Here is a 17,405-nt window from a genome sequence, read left to right as displayed (position 1 = left end):
GGCAGGGGGCGGGGCCTAGACGGGGCGCCCAATGGGGCGGTGGGGGGGCGGGGCCTGGCGGGCGGCGGCGCGCAGGCTCGCGGCGGCGCGGCGGCAGGCGCGGCCCCAGCACCGGCAGCAGCCGCGGCCGGGCGCCATGGGGTGTTAGCGCAGCTGGTGCCCTCGCTCTGCGCCGGAAGGAGCCGCCGCCGCCCCGTGCCTCTCGCCGCGCTGCCGCCCGCCGCCCCGAGCCCATGAGCCTGAACGAGCACTCGATGCAGGCGCTGTCCTGGCGGAAGCTCTACCTGAGCCGCGCCAAGCTGAAAGCCTCCAGCCGCACCTCCGCGCTGCTCTCCGGCTTCGCCATGGTGAGCGGCCGGCCTTCCCCCGGCGGGCGGGGGGCCCTGGCGGGCGGCCTGTGGGGAGCGGGGCTGCCGCTTCTCTTTTCTCCGACCGGGGCTGCCACCCCTTGGGCCGGTGTTGCCGCGGCGGGGCGGGGGGGGACACAGGCGCGGACGGCGGCGGTGGCCCCCCGGGGCGGTGAGAAGCGGGGTGGGCCCTGGCGGCGCTTCCCCAGGGCGGCGGGGCGGGCTGGGGCTTCCCCGGTGGGCCCCGCCGGTAGCTCCCCTGCGCGGAGCTGGCGTGCCGCGCGTTGGACCTGCCGCGGTGCCACCGGTACCGGCGGGGGGGCTCGGCGGGGGCCGGGGGCGCTCTGTCACCGGGGGGGCTGCGGGCGGGCGGCCCCGGGGGGGTCGCGGCGCTGTGCGCTCCCGCTCTGCCCGCACCGCCGCCGCGCACGTCGTGCAGAGGCGCGCAACGGCAGGTGTTGCACCGGGATCATTTTTAGATAAATTAAGAAAAACGGCTGATCAAAGTCGCCGGTGGCCCTGCGGCTCATCGCGTCCGCCGGTCGGCCGTCGCTTGCAGCGGCAAGTCTTCGAACCTCATGAGGAAATCTCGGGTGCTGCTTCGTTTGGAGTTTTGCGCGTGTTTTAGAAACGGGGGGGGGGGGTGTGTTGTTTGTTTTTGGGGTTTTTTTTGTTGGTGCGTTTTTTGTCTTCGGGTTTGATAAAGAAACGTCGTCAGGTGATCCGAATCGTCTCCGGGTGATCCGGATGGCCTCGGAGCTGATCCGAATTGTCTCGGAGCTCCGTGTAGATTGAAATTCAGTCCCGTGTAGGCTCGGTCGGATGCCGGTCCTGCGGCGCACCGAGCCGCTAACTCTGCTTCAGCTCCTCTACTGACCTGCGCTGACAGCGCTCCGGGGCTGTGAACACCCAGTGGTACAGCCCTGACTGACTTTATTTGGATTTTTGCCCCGCTCTTAGCACGGTATTTTCACCCCGGGTTACATTCTCCTCAAGAGCCATTATTCGAATGGGAGGATGCTGTTTGAGAAATGAACGGCGGGTGTGTAGCAGCCTCCTGACGGTCAAATAAATGTCACCGGCCTCCTTCGATGGCTAAAAACAGACGGCAGCTCCTCAGGGGTGGTGGGGACTGCTCCTGGTGTGACTGACAGGCGGCTGTGGTAGCGCTCTGTGTGAGTTGTTCTCCTTGGGGAACTGCTCCTGCTGCTCCTGCTGCTGCGTTTTCCTCGTCCGCCTGTTCTCCCATGTCCCAGCGGTTTCTTGAGTCAGGCTTTGACATGGGGAACAAACCCTGTAGCTGATCAGTTTGTAAATATTTTAATCCAAGAGAGGTTGCATCGCCTTTAATAAAAATATTACTTAAAAGTCGTACTTAATCTATTAAATTTGGCTTTTCTCTCAGTACGTGCTATGTGGATTCTCAAAATCTCGGGAGTGTGTGAGGTGAGGTGGCTTCTCCTTCTTTCTAGTTCTATAGAAGAGTTCGAGGTGTCAGTGCTCTGCAGTTGGAAACCGCTGCTTTTGGATTTATGTTGTTTAGGGTATCTCAGGAAAAAGCGACTTTGTTCTAGAATTAACAGAATCTCTAGTTGCCAGGAACGTTACGTGTGAGCATTTTAATTTTTGGGAAGTTGCCCTTCTAAGAAAATTCAACTTTTTTTCTTCCTTTAACAAGATCATGCAGGAGATAAAACTTGTAGCCTGTTGGTTTTGCTATGACAGATAATCCTCTAGCTGAGACTTCATCTATTTTCAGAAGAGCTGACTTAACTTTCAAGTATTTTTAGCTTTCTTTGTAGTAACTTTGCTTATCTTTTAAAATTGTCCTTCTGCCTTGAAAAGCAGGGCCATCTTTCTGCTGTCATGCCTATGCATTGTTTTATAAATTCAGCTTCTTTACTAAAGTATAATCTAGCCTTGGATCTAAAGCTTACAGCAGCAATTAAGCCTCATTGTTCTTCTGTTTTCCCTATAGACACAAGGAAGAAAGAGCCTAAATGACATATCCTGGACCAACCAGCAGATTTATGGGAATTGTCAGGATGGAATGTGCTCTTTCCATGCCAGCCCCATTGATCCTTGCTCTTTAATTAAACAGTACTTGCATCCTCTAGTACAAGCTAAGTTTTTCCTTCAAGGTTGGTTGTGTGCCCCCTTACATGATGCATACTGAAGTCAAGAGATTGCCCAAATGCTCCATCAGGTTTCAAAAGCAGAAGTGTTACACTTCCACAGACAAGATAGATTAAAAACCTGGTGTACAATTAGTTTTGTTCTAGAGTTACACATCACAGTTTGCTGCTGTGTGTTAGCTTCAGAAGCGGTTGCAGGGTCTGGCAATTGCAAACCTGTGGTAGAGCAAAGCTCCCATGAGTGAACCTGAGCGTTTACTTTGTGCAGGTTTCCATGGATGCTATCATCCAGTGCCATATGTCAGAGCAAATCTATGAAGTTTATAATCTTGCACTTCGTATGCTTTTCCAGATTATGGGGCCAGCAAGTAATATCGATCCCCCAAATCGTTAAATTGTAGATTGTAGGGTAGGTGTAGTCCATGAAAGAATGGAGGATTCCCTCCATGTGCTGCTGGAGGCACCGAGTATTTCTCACTTCTGTGTTGTAGATCCCACATACTAATGTATGATTTTTTTTTTTCCCCTCTCCAGTCCTGGCTTTGTTTTTATTTCTTAATCTGATTTATCTGAATGCTGGAAATGTGTTTTGCAGATTTTATTCAATATTGCAAGCAGTAGCTCCACACACCTACAGTAGCAATATCAAGAGCTCCAGCGCGGACAGGCTGCTGGCAGATTATTTTTGTTTGAGCAACTAAGCTGACTTGTTAGCATCATTTTGTCACCAGGGATGCATCATGCAGCAGTATGACAACGTCACGATACCAGACTCATAAATGATAGGAAGGTTGTTAGATCCTAATAGTCATAAAACTGGAAAATTCAAACATTGTCTTCCTCCACCAATTAACAGCTGTGTCAAAATACCTGAGCCTAAACGATGTGATCTAAATTACACACTATGGTTGGCTTTGTTACATTTAGGATTTGGAGGATGCTGTTTCATTTAAATGCCTCTAATGATTCAGGCTGGCTAGACTGTTGTCTACATGGCAACATAGACACTTCAGATCCTGAATATTGTCAAAGAATTGTCAACTCTTGCCTTTGAAATATAGCTAGTGTGGTCTTCTGAAGACAGCTTCAGTCATTTTGTAGAAGAGTGACTGCACTGATAAATATTTATATAACTGATTTCCATAATAACAGTTGAAGTAGGTAGGACTCGGGCCCCACTGCAGTCAGTGCTGTACAGATACTCAAGAACAGCATGGTCCTTGTCTAGGAAAGCTTACTCTGCGGTTCCAAATACTAAAAAGGATCTCTATTATAGAGGTTGGGTTTAGCTGTATTTAACTGGATTGCTGGTAGAATAACATGTGAACAGCAGCATTCTGTAACCTGCAGGAAAGCATTGCAGACCCAGGGTTGTGGTGGCTGCTGCCACTCACCTTTATATCGCTGTTGCACTTCATGCTTGGAGCTGTTCTCTGAAGAATCTTCCCCTGTATAAAAGGTTTCTTCTGTTCCAGTTGTGAAAGCAGCATTTTTATTGCTGCTTTGAACATCCCTGTCCCAAGGTTATAGACAAGCAAGGCAGCGTGACTACTTGGGGCTTGTAATTTTAAGCATTCTCTGTTTTACAGCAGCTGTCAGTGGCTGCTGTAGTTCGGAGGCTGTAAGGGTGATTCTGAGATGCCGTTTCTCCTCCCTGCTGTGCCATCTAATCTGACCTTGTACTTACTGAACGTATTTACTGTAAATAGTGCTGTGTAGCAATACCACCTTCTTAAGATGCGTTTACTCTGATTACATGGGTATTGTCTTTTTACACTGACTAGCAAACCAAAATTAACTCATGTATTTGTATTCCAGTGTTGGCTTTAGCAAATACTAACATGTTTGACCATTCTGCAACATAGATTAATCCACAGTCTCGAGATTCCAGACTAACAGATAAATGATGCTTACTTTCTCTTCTGTATAAAAGCTGTAATGATGATTATTTTGACTTCTCTTTTTTAATTGCTGGTGGCTGACTGTGGCTCATACAGAGTCCTTATGAGTTGTTTATAACTCAGTGAATGGTGCAGACACTGTGAGAGCCTGGCTCTGCGCCTCTGTCTCTGGGAGGGAATAGTACAGTCAGGAAAAACAGAGACTGACCACCCGGCTCTGGAGCAGAGGAGACAACCGGAGGAGTACTAATTTCCCGTGATGTCATGACACCCATCTCATCCCTGCCTTCCCTCTGTGGTCCCACCCAGAGGCAGGCAGTGGGGTAGAAGATGGGATTTGTTACTGAAATACTGATGTGAGCCTCAAGACTTCGAGAAACCAGATCTATGTGCATGGGGTTTTTTTCCTAAGTGCAGCATGTGCTACGATGAGTCCCTTGCACGTGTAACTGTGGATAGCTAGATGTCGTCTAGGCTAGTCCTAGCTGCAACAAGTGAAGGTAAGAAAATATTTTTGCAGATAGATGTTGATGGAAATATTTCAGTGGTCACCGTGTGCTATTTTACCTTGGTGTGTGTTGGTCCAGCGAGGCGAAGGTGTTGTACCACTGATACGTTTCTCCAGGTGAGATTCACATCTTCCTCTCACTGCGTGGATGGATCTTACAAAATGAAACAGTGATGTTTGATCAACACAGCTTTCTTCTAAGCCATTCCTGACATGCTAGACTGTATAAAACTTGTCACGTCCTCCTAATCATTCCTGTTTGGGAATGGTAGCTGTGGCCAGGGAAGGGGAAGTGAGAACAGTCTTGTAAGGGTATACAGATCATTCTAGATTTGTGTTCATTAAGAAGGGGTTGGTGTCTTCAGTAAAACTGATAGTTGAAGCTCACAATTGTCCTTTCCGAAGGGATTTTGCTTCTGTGAGGCAGCTAACTGCATGAGTGGTATACATAGTAAGAATGTGATCATCCCGAGAGCCAGCCTTTCTCAAGGTATTCCATTAAATAGGTCATTATGAGGTAGTCTATATTTAAACCTAGTAACTTCTAATAAGGTTGGTGTCTTGCTCTGTGATTCTTGTCTGAATCTGTCAGATACAAAAGACAGGAGGGCACTTGCGACTGGAGCTTTAGGCTGTCAGACAGCATCTGTGGGGTGCGGGAGACCAATCTACAGCCATCCTGCCCCGGGGGAAGCCTCTGGTTACAGAACATTGGGCATCTTGTGGAGAACTGGCCACATGTGTTCTTCAGAACTATGATCAGCAGCAAGGAGTTGGAATTGGCTGTGGCTCTGTCTGGGGTTGAAGCTGATTAAGTTGGAAAGCTCCGAGATGCTCGGTTTGCTGCTGTTGCTATTACGCGTGCTGGCAAAGAGCAGTTATGTTTTTTCCTGTGTTGAAAGTCTTGAGTGTCAACATGACCTGCTGCATGGGCGGTTTTTACTACAGTTCTTCCTTTCATTTTTCTTCTGATTGTTGTCTGTCATATTATATTTTCCCTGGGTACTTCTTATTTCAGAAACCCCTATCTTAAAACAGGAATTGAATTTGAAGCTTGCATTATGCTGGATTTAAAACCAATGTAAGTAAACCCAACATACTGTCTAGTAGCTTGTAAAACTGAGAAGTAACACTAACATTTGAAGCAAGTTGTTAAATTCTGTCCTGCTGCTGTGGTAAAAATGAACAAGTGACAAACCAGGAGAGTTGCTTATCCTGCAATTTCAGTTGCAATATGAGCTTCATTTGCAGCTGTGTGTGTGACTGGTTCTTTATATTGTTGTTGCTGGTGAAAATTGTTTTATTAGCGTATCACAGCTCGCTTCTTGCAAAGTGGTGGAGTCAGTATTTGTCAGAGGTGCTGTGTAAGTGTTCTTATGGATAGAAACCTTCAGAGTATGCAGGATTTTTATTTTCATTTAAAAGCAGAAGCTCTGTTCTAGTAAGACACGGAAGCGTTATAAACAAGTAAGTGACATGAACTTATTGCAGGATGTTGAACTTTAAACGCAGATCCTTCTAGAGGACAAATTGTTACATTTCTTGCGATATTGTAGTGTTTAGGCTGCCATGACTCTGAAGTCCAGGGCTATCAGAAGCTTTAACATGGTTGTGTGCCCAAATTCTGTTATCTTTTGAAAACATCTGAATGCCCACCTTTGTTAGGCTTATGAGAACTCCAGTCCTGTATCCTAATGTCATGAGTCCTTTTAATTTTGTGAAGAAGCTGTATTTCAGATCTGTGGCTTTGTCAAGAGCTGTAGTAAATCTGTCAGTCCTATCTGCAGGATGGTCTGAAGTTTGTTAGCTCTTCTCTGAGCCAGGGATTAAACCAGGTGACCTCTTGAGGTGTCCTCCAACCTGCCTTATTCTGTGGTTGTGCAGCACGGCAGGATGCTTGCAGTATGGTAGCTGCACAGTAAAAATCACGTGGCGAGTGTTCAAAGGAGCTTTGAAGGTGGTGAAGGAGAAGGTGCTGAAACATGTTGTATTGAATATTGCCCTAAGGGTCTTCTGAACTAGCATAGAAACCGAACAGAGGCTACAGGAAAATAATCCTCTTGCACAGAACATCAACATGTACCTATGAGTTGAGGCTTTGTATGGATTTGGATCGTATCAGATGACCTCACCGGGGCCCTGTTTTTGCAAGTGTTCCCTTGCAAGAGCAGTTGTGATCTGTACGTTTTGAAATCGCAGCGTGAGCAAAGGAGAGAAGAACGTCTGATGCTTTGCGTCAGTGTTTGAAAACAGGCACAGGGTCTCACAATGAAAAATGGAGCTTTTTGAGGTGTCTGGCTCAAGCTTGGCCCAGGAAGTAAAGAACAGAGGCTTGCAATTGAAAAGAGTTGGCAGTTTCTCTGCTAGTTTACAGTGAAAGGGTTCCCAAATTAGCTGCTTTGGCAGTTTGAGGAGACAGAAAACATTAACTGATTTTTCACTTGTGGGTCAAGCTGGAGTTATTTTTGTGAGGCATGAACACAAGGAGGCTTTGCTGTGCCCCCCTGGAAACTTCCACCAACTTGAGCAGACTTTTAAATCCTTCAGGCATTCTGCATCCTACAGCCTCCCCAAAAGTCTCCATTTGAAGTGAGTTCTGAAGCATCTATTGATACTGAATGGGCAGGAAAGAGAAGGTTTTGAGCACCAGTGTGAGTTGCAACTGCAACTTAGCACACTTTGCTTACTAGTGTCTCTGTCCAGCTTGTTAGCTTCAGCGTCATTATTCCTGTCCTCTCTGTGAACCCATGAGAAACTCTTACGTGTTTTGTTCCTTATGTGCATAACTAATAGGAAGTATTTTTCCAGCTGCTGTAGTCTCCCAAGCAGGAAAATTGTGATGCTTTCCCTTAAAGCAGGCAGATTTCTCCCTTTTAGCATTTCTGTTATTAATTTTGGTGTAGGGTCTTTCCTGGCCCAGCAGTTGATGCTAGTAGTCTTCCTTTTGATTCCAGTCACAGAGAAGAGGTCATGTTGCTTACTGGCAGGATGGCCAGGTATGACCTGAACAACTTCAAGTGTCATTCCTGATACCAGGCTCCCTTGGTGGTTAGCACTGGAGCGGTGCTGGCAAGAAAACTACTGTGGGAGGGACTGAGTTGGGAGAAGGTGCGGAAACTGGTCCAGGTGGGCACCTCCTTGCGGGATGCCCTGCTCTCTTCTAGGAGTCTCCGTTGGGAGCTTGTCCTCCTTGGTGCCTTACAGTACGTGGCCTCCCTCCTGCAGCTTTCAGCTGTGGGAAGGTGTATCCAAGGCTTCAAGGTTAGGATGGTTGATACCCTGCTTCTGCCTTATTTACACCTTGTTAGCATCCCAAGCTGGGAGTAATTGGTGTAACTCGGCTGCCATCTTATCTGGCACATGTTAGAAAACTAGTACTTAAGCTACCTTTCAGGTGATGTTGATGCTACCCATAATTATCCCTATAGAGAGAGTACACTTGGAATTACAGTAAGTAATTGCATGGGATGATTTGATCTGAAGGAAGTTACGCCCTTCCTGCTTATGGGGTAAATTGTGGCAAGCCTTAAATAACAATTACAGTCTTGCTGGATTTCAGAACCCTCTTCTGAGAGATGATTTGGGGCCCACCTACACAACAAGTTTCCTGTGCAGAGCAGGTCTGTGTTAATGTATTTGTCAGCCATACAAACTGAAGCTTGTGTAGCTCAAACTCAGGTTTAAGCTGTCTCGTCAGTGTATAATGGTTGTAGGTACTCCTGGGGTCACTCCTGTAGGGAAACACCCAGCAATATTAAAATTAAGTCTTTTTAACTAAGGAAAACTTGGGATTTCTGGTCTGGATGTTTCCTTTTAATAGTTGTCCCTGTGATGCTATCTAGGCATAGACCTATCCGAGTATCTGAATGCTGCTTAAATTACACTGGTTTCTTGCAAGATTTTTGTTTTGATCGTGTATATAATTATAGCCAAATCAGAAATGGGCACATTTAGATTAAATGTAATTATTTAGCATTTTTGAGCTCAGCCTAGGCTGAGAAGAGGAAGAAAAGATTTCTTCTTGATGATCTATTGAAATGGGAAGAGAACAGTAGCTCCAGGACAGTTGGTATGCTGGAATTATGAGAATCTGACTGAAGTTCAGAATCAGATGCTTGATATCATCATTAATCAATGTCTTCATGTAATAGAAGTATAAAATGTCTTCAGTATTTGGTGAATTAAATATATCAGTTCTTAAAATAAACTTCATCTTGTGAAGCTCTTTAGTGTCATGGTTATGTTAACATAATAAGTACAAGGAAGGATTAAAAATACCTTACCGTGCTGGGTGGTTTTGAGAAGTATAAAATGAATCCTTGGTGGTGAAGAATTGCAATTTTTCTATGAAAAACACAGGAAGCCCAACATCCCATGAGTACATTGGGACTTAAGAAGCAATCCTGCAGAAGAGAGACCTGACGCCTGAATGTTTATCCTCTCAAATGTGAAGTTTCCCAGGGTTGAGAAATAGTATTTTAAAATCTTTGAGCAAGAATTGCATATGCATTAATATAATTTCTTGTTGAGTTTCTTGTAACACTTGGAAACTGCTAGTTGGCTGGGTGGTTAGGCTTATGATGATAAAAGCTTTCAATAAAGGAATTAAAATATTGGCAAATGTCCTTGAATGCCTGCTGAAACATGTCTGAGCAGAACCCTTGGTTGGCTTTCATATAGTTTATGTTTTAGCAGTTAAGAGTTCTGGTGTCCTGGAACTTGCTGGTTCTGGGAGCATAAGAAGATGGGATCCCGGACTAAGTGTAGCTTGGCTCAGCTCTTGCAAAATAGCGAGGTTTGAATGGTCTTACTGGTTTTGCAGCTGTCTTTGGGTCCTAGTTTCTATGTCTTCCTGCATCCATACTACCCACACTTCATGAAATATTTTTCCTATCAGCCTGATGAGAACTGAGGTGAAATGTGTGCTGTGGGGCAATGCTGTCTAAACCATTCATAGTGGCATGTGGTCATGGGCTAAACCTGTATCGCTGGGACTCAAAAAAGGCGATTTGTTTCAGGCACTGTGTTGTATGAACTGTTTTAGTCATCTTTTTTGAGAGCAAACTGGTGTGTTACAGAAGAGCCAGGCTCATAGCTTAGTGGGACCGAGAGCCTGAGTTCCTGCTACATCAGCTTCCTCCTCTGTTCCGTGGGCCTGTGCCAGCTTTGTTGTTCGTCAGAGGCATTGCAGAAACAGCTCAGCTCGTTAAGCCTAGTGGAAGAACACCACTTAACCAGGTTAGCTTTCGCTAGGCTAGCAGGTGGAGTCATTTCAAGGAAGGATCAAGAGTGAGCAGCCAAGATGCAGAAGGGGCTGGTGTGGATCAGTCTGTGCTGAATGGCAGCCTCTGCATCTTCCTTATATGCTGTGGATGTGTTTGTATTTCAGATTGCTGTTAAGATTATTTTTTTTCCCCCTCTGCATTGTAAACATTTTTTAAATTAGATCCTTTCAGAAGGAGCACTGAACATAGAGACAGCGTTGTGTTATTCCCTCTTTGGAACTGTGCTTTGTCTGAAAGGCAGTTCATTAGGAAAGATTATTTTTCAAGAGAGCTGTTGGGATTAATGTCACTCATCAATTGGACATGCACGAAACCACCTTGACAGTTTTAAAAACTGTTAAAAGGCATTCTAGTTCATTTTCTTTATCAAAACTATTTGAGCTGGGTTTATGAGTTTCCTAGGGCTGTTATTTAATGCTAATTTCTGCTCCTTGAGCGCAGGCATACAAGGAGATGTAAGTTTATGAAGGGCATGGCTGCATACGCTGGTGGAGCAGCTTCATGAGATGGCACGGCTTACCCAAAGGTGAGGCTAGACATAGCTTCCAGAGTTAGTAGTTGGTGATGTCTGGGAGCACTCACTGGTACCTTTTCTGGGAGACTGTTTGCCTTTCCTCGGCCTCTAACGGGCCTGTTTGGCTGCCATGGACCTTGTGGAGACTTTCATGTTTTGAATCTGTGTTCTAGAGTCTGTTTAAATACTTATTTTGTGTGAAAGGATATAGCTGAGAGCCCCATGGAAAGGTGATCTTTCTAATGAAAGACTCCTGCTCTTCAAAACTTGGATATCAAAACAGATATCCAAGGAGAAAGGGCTACCAAGATTGTGATGGGCAGTCCGATGCCTTTGCAGGCTTTCATGTTACAGATGCTTCAAAAGATGTGATACAATATTAATTCTACATATGTATGGGACACACAACATTTCCTAATACCCAGCAAAATTTATAATCTATAGTGAAAGATCAAAAGCTGCCTCTACAATATAACACAGGAAAGAAGAAATGTTTCCCTGGAAGAGTCCAAGTATGCTGATCACAAAGTTCAGCTGTTTTGTTGGGATGAGCTGGAGGTGGCGCGGTGGTTGTGCTTTTAATAGCTTTTGTGTGTACGGATGGTTTGCTCTACAGCAGAACAGTAAGACTAAAGCCTTTGCTTGGTAGCTCACTCCGAAATTTGGACCTAATGAAAAGGGTGCAGATTGATATGAAGAGAAGCTTAAATGCAGAGTATTAACTTTGTTTGGATCAGATGATCTTCTGGAAAGATAATTTAAACAAAGTAAACTATTCAAATAACAATTAACATAAGTAATGGCATCTCTTTTCCTTTTCAGGTGGCTATGGTAGAAGTTCAGCTAGACGCAGAACATGACTACCCTCAAGGTCTCTTGATAGCCTTCAGTGCCTGTACTACTGTCCTTGTTGCAGTTCACCTTTTTGCACTTATGATAAGTACCTGCATTCTTCCAAATATCGAGGCTGTTAGCAATGTGCATAATCTCAACTCTGTAAAGGAATCTCCTCATGAGCGTATGCATCGGCACATTGAGCTCGCGTGGGCGTTTTCTACTGTCATTGGGACTTTGCTCTTTCTTGCAGAGGTGGTGTTACTGTGTTGGGTGAAGTTTCTTCCTTTAAAGAAGAAAACTGATACGCTCCAGAGCAACAGTTCTACCATCACATCGGGACAGGCAGCAGCCATTGCATCAACGTCTATTATGGTTCCCTTTGGATTGATTTTCATTGTGTTTGCAGTCCACTTCTACAGGTCACTGGTGAGCCATAAAACAGACAGGCAATTTCAAGAACTGAATGAACTTGCTGAATTTGCACGGCTCCAGGATCAGCTGGATCACAGAGGTGATACTATCTCCTCAGCTGTTACCCATTTTGCATAAACCTGTACTTAAAGAAAATAAACCCACTGTTCTGCTTCTGCCTCGTTACATTGACTCCCCTGTGGATGAACTGGTCAAACTTTGTTGATTACTCGTTAAAGAGAGATTATAAATGTTCTAACCCTTTTGAGAGGGAAAAAAAAATGTTGTTCCTTTCGTAAAATTTTTGCTGTCTGACATCTGGAGGAATGGATGGTGGGGTATGCTTGCGCTGTGCGTGCATCCCTGCTTTTGTGAGCGCTGTCTAGATTGCTTCTTGTTACTGCTGAACTGGCTGTATAAATACGTAGGAAATAACATTGTAAATTTGGGTATGTGGTAGGGATGGGTAGAGAAGCTTTTTTCCCCCCTCTCTTTATTTGATGTTGGCATTTACTAGAAGATACTGCTTGTCCAATCCATATTGCGTGGCATGATACAAATTACTTGGGATATGCAGCAATTAGCACTCGGTTCGGTGCTAGCGCTGTTCTCTCTAGAAAGCCTGACAGATGGTAGAAGTGAAAGCTTTCCCACATTTTCCCCAGTATGTTTTGCTGCCAAGTAATTATTACTTGACTGATTTCTCCAGCGCCTTTTTGCCGTGGCAGTTACACGTTTCATAACTTGCTAAACACCCATGACTAGTCTTACTGCGATGTGGTATGGCCACATGAGTAGGAATGAGACTCTACTCTACTCTTCCTTGGAAGAAAATAAAAGCAATAACTGTTTTAAAGTTCTTACAAACTGGCACATATTATCTGGAGAGATAGATTTGCCTGTTTCACATTTAGTAATCTTTTTTTAAAAAGAAGGAACTAGATGGAAATTATTACTGGATAATTTTTTTGCTTGAAAATCAGAACCACTGCTGTTTTTTCCAAGCCAAAGTAGTAATTATTTTATACTTTTATATTAAAAATGTATTTTTAATAAATCCTCGGATGCAAGCAGCAAAAGGTGCTTTCTCTGCATTGGATTCCCAAGTAATTACTTATGCCTTGGTCTTCCTTGTTTAGGAAAAAATCTTCTCTTTGCTGAAGTGTTGTATTTAGTAACTTGTTACATGTTTTTTGCTTCCAAAGGATCTGGAAGATCACTTTTCTGTCTGTATATTTATTTATGAAAGTAGGTTATTTGTAATTAACATTGCTGCTTACTTGCAGACACATGCCTGTGACAGCAAGGCTGCTGTGTCGGTTTTTATTTCCTCTTTAAGGAAAAACTTCCATTTGGTCTGTTAGATAAGAGGTTTGTCCAAGAAGGATTGCAGCAGTCATCCTGGGTTGCTTTCAGTAATTCTAGCTATATCTAGAAGCAGAATTTTTTGGAATGCAGTTCTGTGGAGCAGCTTTGAGTTTTAAGGGGTGAAAGCTGTTTTTTGAACACAAACTGAGACCATTTTCAAGTCTAATAGAACAAAACTTGACCTCCCTATCGTAGCTAACACTGAAATTGAGAGCATTGAACTTAGGCAGGCGTGAACGTGACAGTGTAGTGGAGCTGTACTTGACTGAGCCTGGGCTGAATGTGGTCTCACACCCAGCCTCCATCTCAGGTTATCCCAACATATTTACAAACTGTCGGATGCATACAGGTAGGGTAGCAGGTGTGTTTACTACTGAAGCAGCCTCATGGACTTGGCTGATTTCTCATGTCAGCACACCACAGTGGAAAGTGTTGACAGGGTTACCTGTGGTGCCTTTGTATTCTGAAAAATCACTTTCAAAAATATGTTGTTTTTTTTTCCCCAGCAGCATTCTTGGTTCACAAGCAGAAAACAGCTTCCCGCTTGCTGTTTTCACAAGTTTTTCTGACATACAGAGGCCAAACTGAATTATCTCTAGCTCTGCCGTTATATTGTGCTTCAAATATATTCTATTACTGATGTAAATCTGCTGATGGCGAGAAATGTGACTGCAGTCCTACAGGTGTTCCTTCACGGAGCACTGTAAGGATTATGCTAGTAAAGGCATTAATGAAGCAGCATTCCAAAACACAGCATCTTGGTAGTAGGCACAAAATGTACTTCCCATCCTTTCCTGGAATATTTGTCCTGTCCCAAAGTGGGGGGAAAAAAAAGCCTCTTAAAAACCATCAGTAAAGGAAGAAAACCTGACTCTGTGTTCATGCTAGAGCAAATGGTTGAAAGGGTGCTGTCAGGCTTAAAAATTACATTTTCTCCTGAAATTGTGTATTTAAAAGTTAAAATGTTTTTGAAACGGAAGTCCATAAAATGTGTTTTTTCAAGTTTATTTTGTAAGTTACTTGCTTTCCTGGATAGGTAGCTGAATTTCTCTTTTATTTTGTGATTCTTTTACAAGGTGACAGAAGTGAAGTGTAGGGTTTGTTTTTTTTTTTTGTTTAAGAAATACAGAATTAGAAGCTAGTGGGACAACCTTATTTTTAACTTTCTCAAGCTGGTAGGTTCTGAGCTAATGGTGCTGTTATTACAGCTGCTTTTCTGACTATTTTCTGCACTTTAAGCCATGATAATCAAGTGTTTCTCATTTTCCACCTGTGGAAATGGTCATGAAAGTTACACCTTGGGCAGTCTCATAACTGTGTGCCAGAGGCAGTGACCAGACCCCAAATACATGGATCTGAATTTTAAGAGTGCACTTAGAAATTTTTTTTTATTCCTTATTTATACTAATGGTGTTATGCATTTACCTCAAGCATTTTAAACATTGGTTATTGTATATCACTTATTTAGATATAAGATACTTTAATGAAATAAAATATATTCAGTTGTTGCTGATTATTTGTTATCTAGAGGCCTAAAATATACTTGTTTTCTCTGTGTCCTGTATCTCTTCAGCTATACTGTGCTAATCCTGTGTATTTCTGAAGATCACTTTAGTGTGTTCAGTTAATCATTTCAGTCATAACATGAAGGTAAAATTTCCTGTTCACAGACAGGTGTAAAGAATATAATGTAGTTGACAGGCTTTTCCTGCTGTCAGCACTGCTTACATCTTGGGACTAAGTATGTTGCATTGTTATTCTCTCCAAGTGCTTAAATAGAAAGGTAGGTTATCTTTCAGCCTAGAAAATGAAGAGTCGAGGCACCAAGTGAACTGTACACAAGAGATGATGCTCAGAAGCATGGTATTAATCAGGTGAACTAATGACTTGCCCACTGCCATCTGCAGTGCCACCTTCCTTTGGTCTTGTGGGTGCTGCAGATCAGTAAAGCCCCGCAGCTCTGGGGGAGGGGGGGGGCAGGGGTCCAGCTCCAGCACGTGGGCTGGCTGAGGAGCAGAGCCAGGGTGAGCTCTGGTGCACTGCATTCTCAAGGGTTATGGAAAATGCGCAGAGAGAGCGTGTAAAGTTGTATGGATAAAAATACTAACTGAAACATGGTCTGATGTAACTTCAAAAGCCATCTTGGGTCACAGGTATGTATCAGGCTGTGTTGGGGGGGGGATGGGACAATTATTAATTATCTGACTACTTTTCTAGGGCTTCGCTTTTATAACACGTAATGGAAACACTGCTGCTTCTCTAGGGCAGCGTGAAAGACCTGGAAACCAATAGGAGTGCAATTTTACAGGAGGAATAAGTCAGAAGAGCTGGGCAAAGAGTCACTGTCCCCCAGAGTTTTTCTGCTTGTGGTGGTGGTGTGTGTCCATCCCAGCTTTTTTCCCTTTCTTTTCCAAAATGGTGGGAAGAGGCTTCTGAGCAAAGACACCTGCAGAGTGAAGCATACGTGAGCAGCCTTGAGGGAAGAGTGAGGCAGATGACAACGATGCACCACAGTGTGGATTTGAGACTCAAATGAATAAGTAAGCCAGGATAGTGTTCTTATCTTACATCTTTCTTTTTTCTGTTCAGCATCCAGTTATTAATTCTGCCTGTCCTCAAACATCGCCTGGGCCTCTGCTAGAACACCATCTGGATCAGCTAGTTCAATCTAAATAAAAAGAATACAAATCAGTTATGCAGTGTAATTGAAGAAGCTTAAGGTTTTATAGATCTTGATTACTTGAGCATTAACAGAGACTCTCCCATGTATCAGTACTTCAGTTTATATTGCAGCCTTTCAATTACTGTTAGAAAAATTGCTACGGTTCCCTAATTTTATTCGCATGTAGAACATCACTTCATCTCCTTGAAATAGTTCTGTGTGGAGTGGAATCATTCTCCTTTACCAAAACACATTCTTAAGACATAACTGGATTTGATTTGTAGCTTGGTGCATCTCGCCTCTGGTTTTAAAAGGTAATTGCAGTCACCTGAGTGAGCATCAAAGGTCACATGAAAGCAAGAGTCTGGAGTCATAACCTGCTTCCAGCTCAATGCATGTTCTTGAGAGAGAAGTGCTAAAGCTCTGCCAGGAACTTGCAGTCTCTGACCTGCTTTGTGTCCTGCTGCTTTCAGGGGGTGTGTGTGTGCATGTGGTGCTCCTCCAGGCAGAAGGTGTCCAGTCTTTTTCTCATTTATTTTGTTACGCTTTCTGAAGTCTTGGCTTCAATAATTGTAACAGCAGATGTCCCAGGTTCTCTGTGTTGTGCAGTTATGTTCAAAGTCTGCCTTGGTGCAACCCCATCATCTACAATACTGGCTTCCTTCAAAGCTTGTGGCAATCACTCTTTCTGTCCTGTGCATGCCCACCCTTTGTTCCTTCTACCTGCTAATGAGGGCACACGGTGATGCTTCCATGCAGAAGCTCAGATCCTCACCATTAACCTCTTGCAGGTGAAAGCTGACTGTTTAGTCTTATCTTTGGTTTTGGCAGTTCCTAACATTCGCCCTACGTGGACTTTTCTCTAGCAACTGCTTGCAACAGTAATTTGACAAAAGGTTTATGAAAGATCCAGAGTCAATTTTTTCTCCTTTTAACTGTTACTTCCTTCATATTCTGAGATCAATAAATCTCTTCCAACAGAAAGCGCAATAACAGCAGTGAAAGTTGATGCTTTCTTTTGCTCATAGCACAGAAGAAAATTGGGTCGTAACTGGGTCTTCAGGGAGCTAAATAAACTAAGGCTTGAACATTCTGCCTTAGTGAAAAATGACAATTCATCCCAAGCTGTTGGGGTGGGTGGTTGAGGAGGCTGTTCTTGGGTAACCTTTGAATATTTTTAGCTACCAAAGTGCTGGTCCTTTCACTCTTCTTGTAAAAAAAGAGATCGTTTTTCCCTGGTGAGTATTTGGTGTTTATTATTCTGCACTGCCACGGGTGTGCCTAATACTTGCAGGATTAGCTGCCTTGTCAAAAATATCTGTGCTGAGGGCCCTTGCTATAGAAACCAGATTTGAAGAAATAAGGGAAGTGAAGATACAACAGCTGTGAGCTTCGGTAGGCTGCATGTGCCCGGTATCATTTACAACAGCCTTGTCC

The 17,405-nt window shown here is 44.0% G+C and overlaps 2 protein-coding genes across 2 annotated transcripts in view; one reads left to right on the top strand and one right to left on the bottom strand.

Moving 5' to 3' along the window:
* Positions 1-58: 58 nt before the first annotated feature.
* Positions 59-14,819, top strand: LOC308056009 (calcium release-activated calcium channel protein 1). The gene is made up of 2 exons (XM_080370765.1): positions 59-347; positions 11,513-14,819. Exons 1-2 carry the CDS (start codon positions 234-236, stop codon positions 12,074-12,076), a joined length of 678 nt encoding a protein of 225 aa, XP_080226891.1. The 5' UTR covers positions 59-233; the 3' UTR covers positions 12,077-14,819.
* MORN3 (MORN repeat containing 3) overlaps positions 11,957-17,405 on the bottom strand; it is a 23,229-nt gene continuing 17,780 nt past the window's right edge. Inside the window, exon 5 of the mRNA XM_080370736.1 lies at positions 11,957-15,974. Within this exon, the coding sequence (XP_080226862.1) occupies positions 15,906-15,974 (69 nt within the window). The 3' untranslated portion in view covers positions 11,957-15,905. The remainder of the gene's footprint in view (positions 15,975-17,405) is intronic.

Source organism: Falco punctatus, assembly GCF_963210335.1.
Source record: "Falco punctatus genome assembly, chromosome: 1".
Taxonomy (NCBI): Eukaryota; Metazoa; Chordata; class Aves; order Falconiformes; family Falconidae; genus Falco; species Falco punctatus.
The sequence above is the reverse complement of the archived record's forward strand: the minus strand, read 5'-3'. Positions and strand labels throughout refer to the sequence as shown.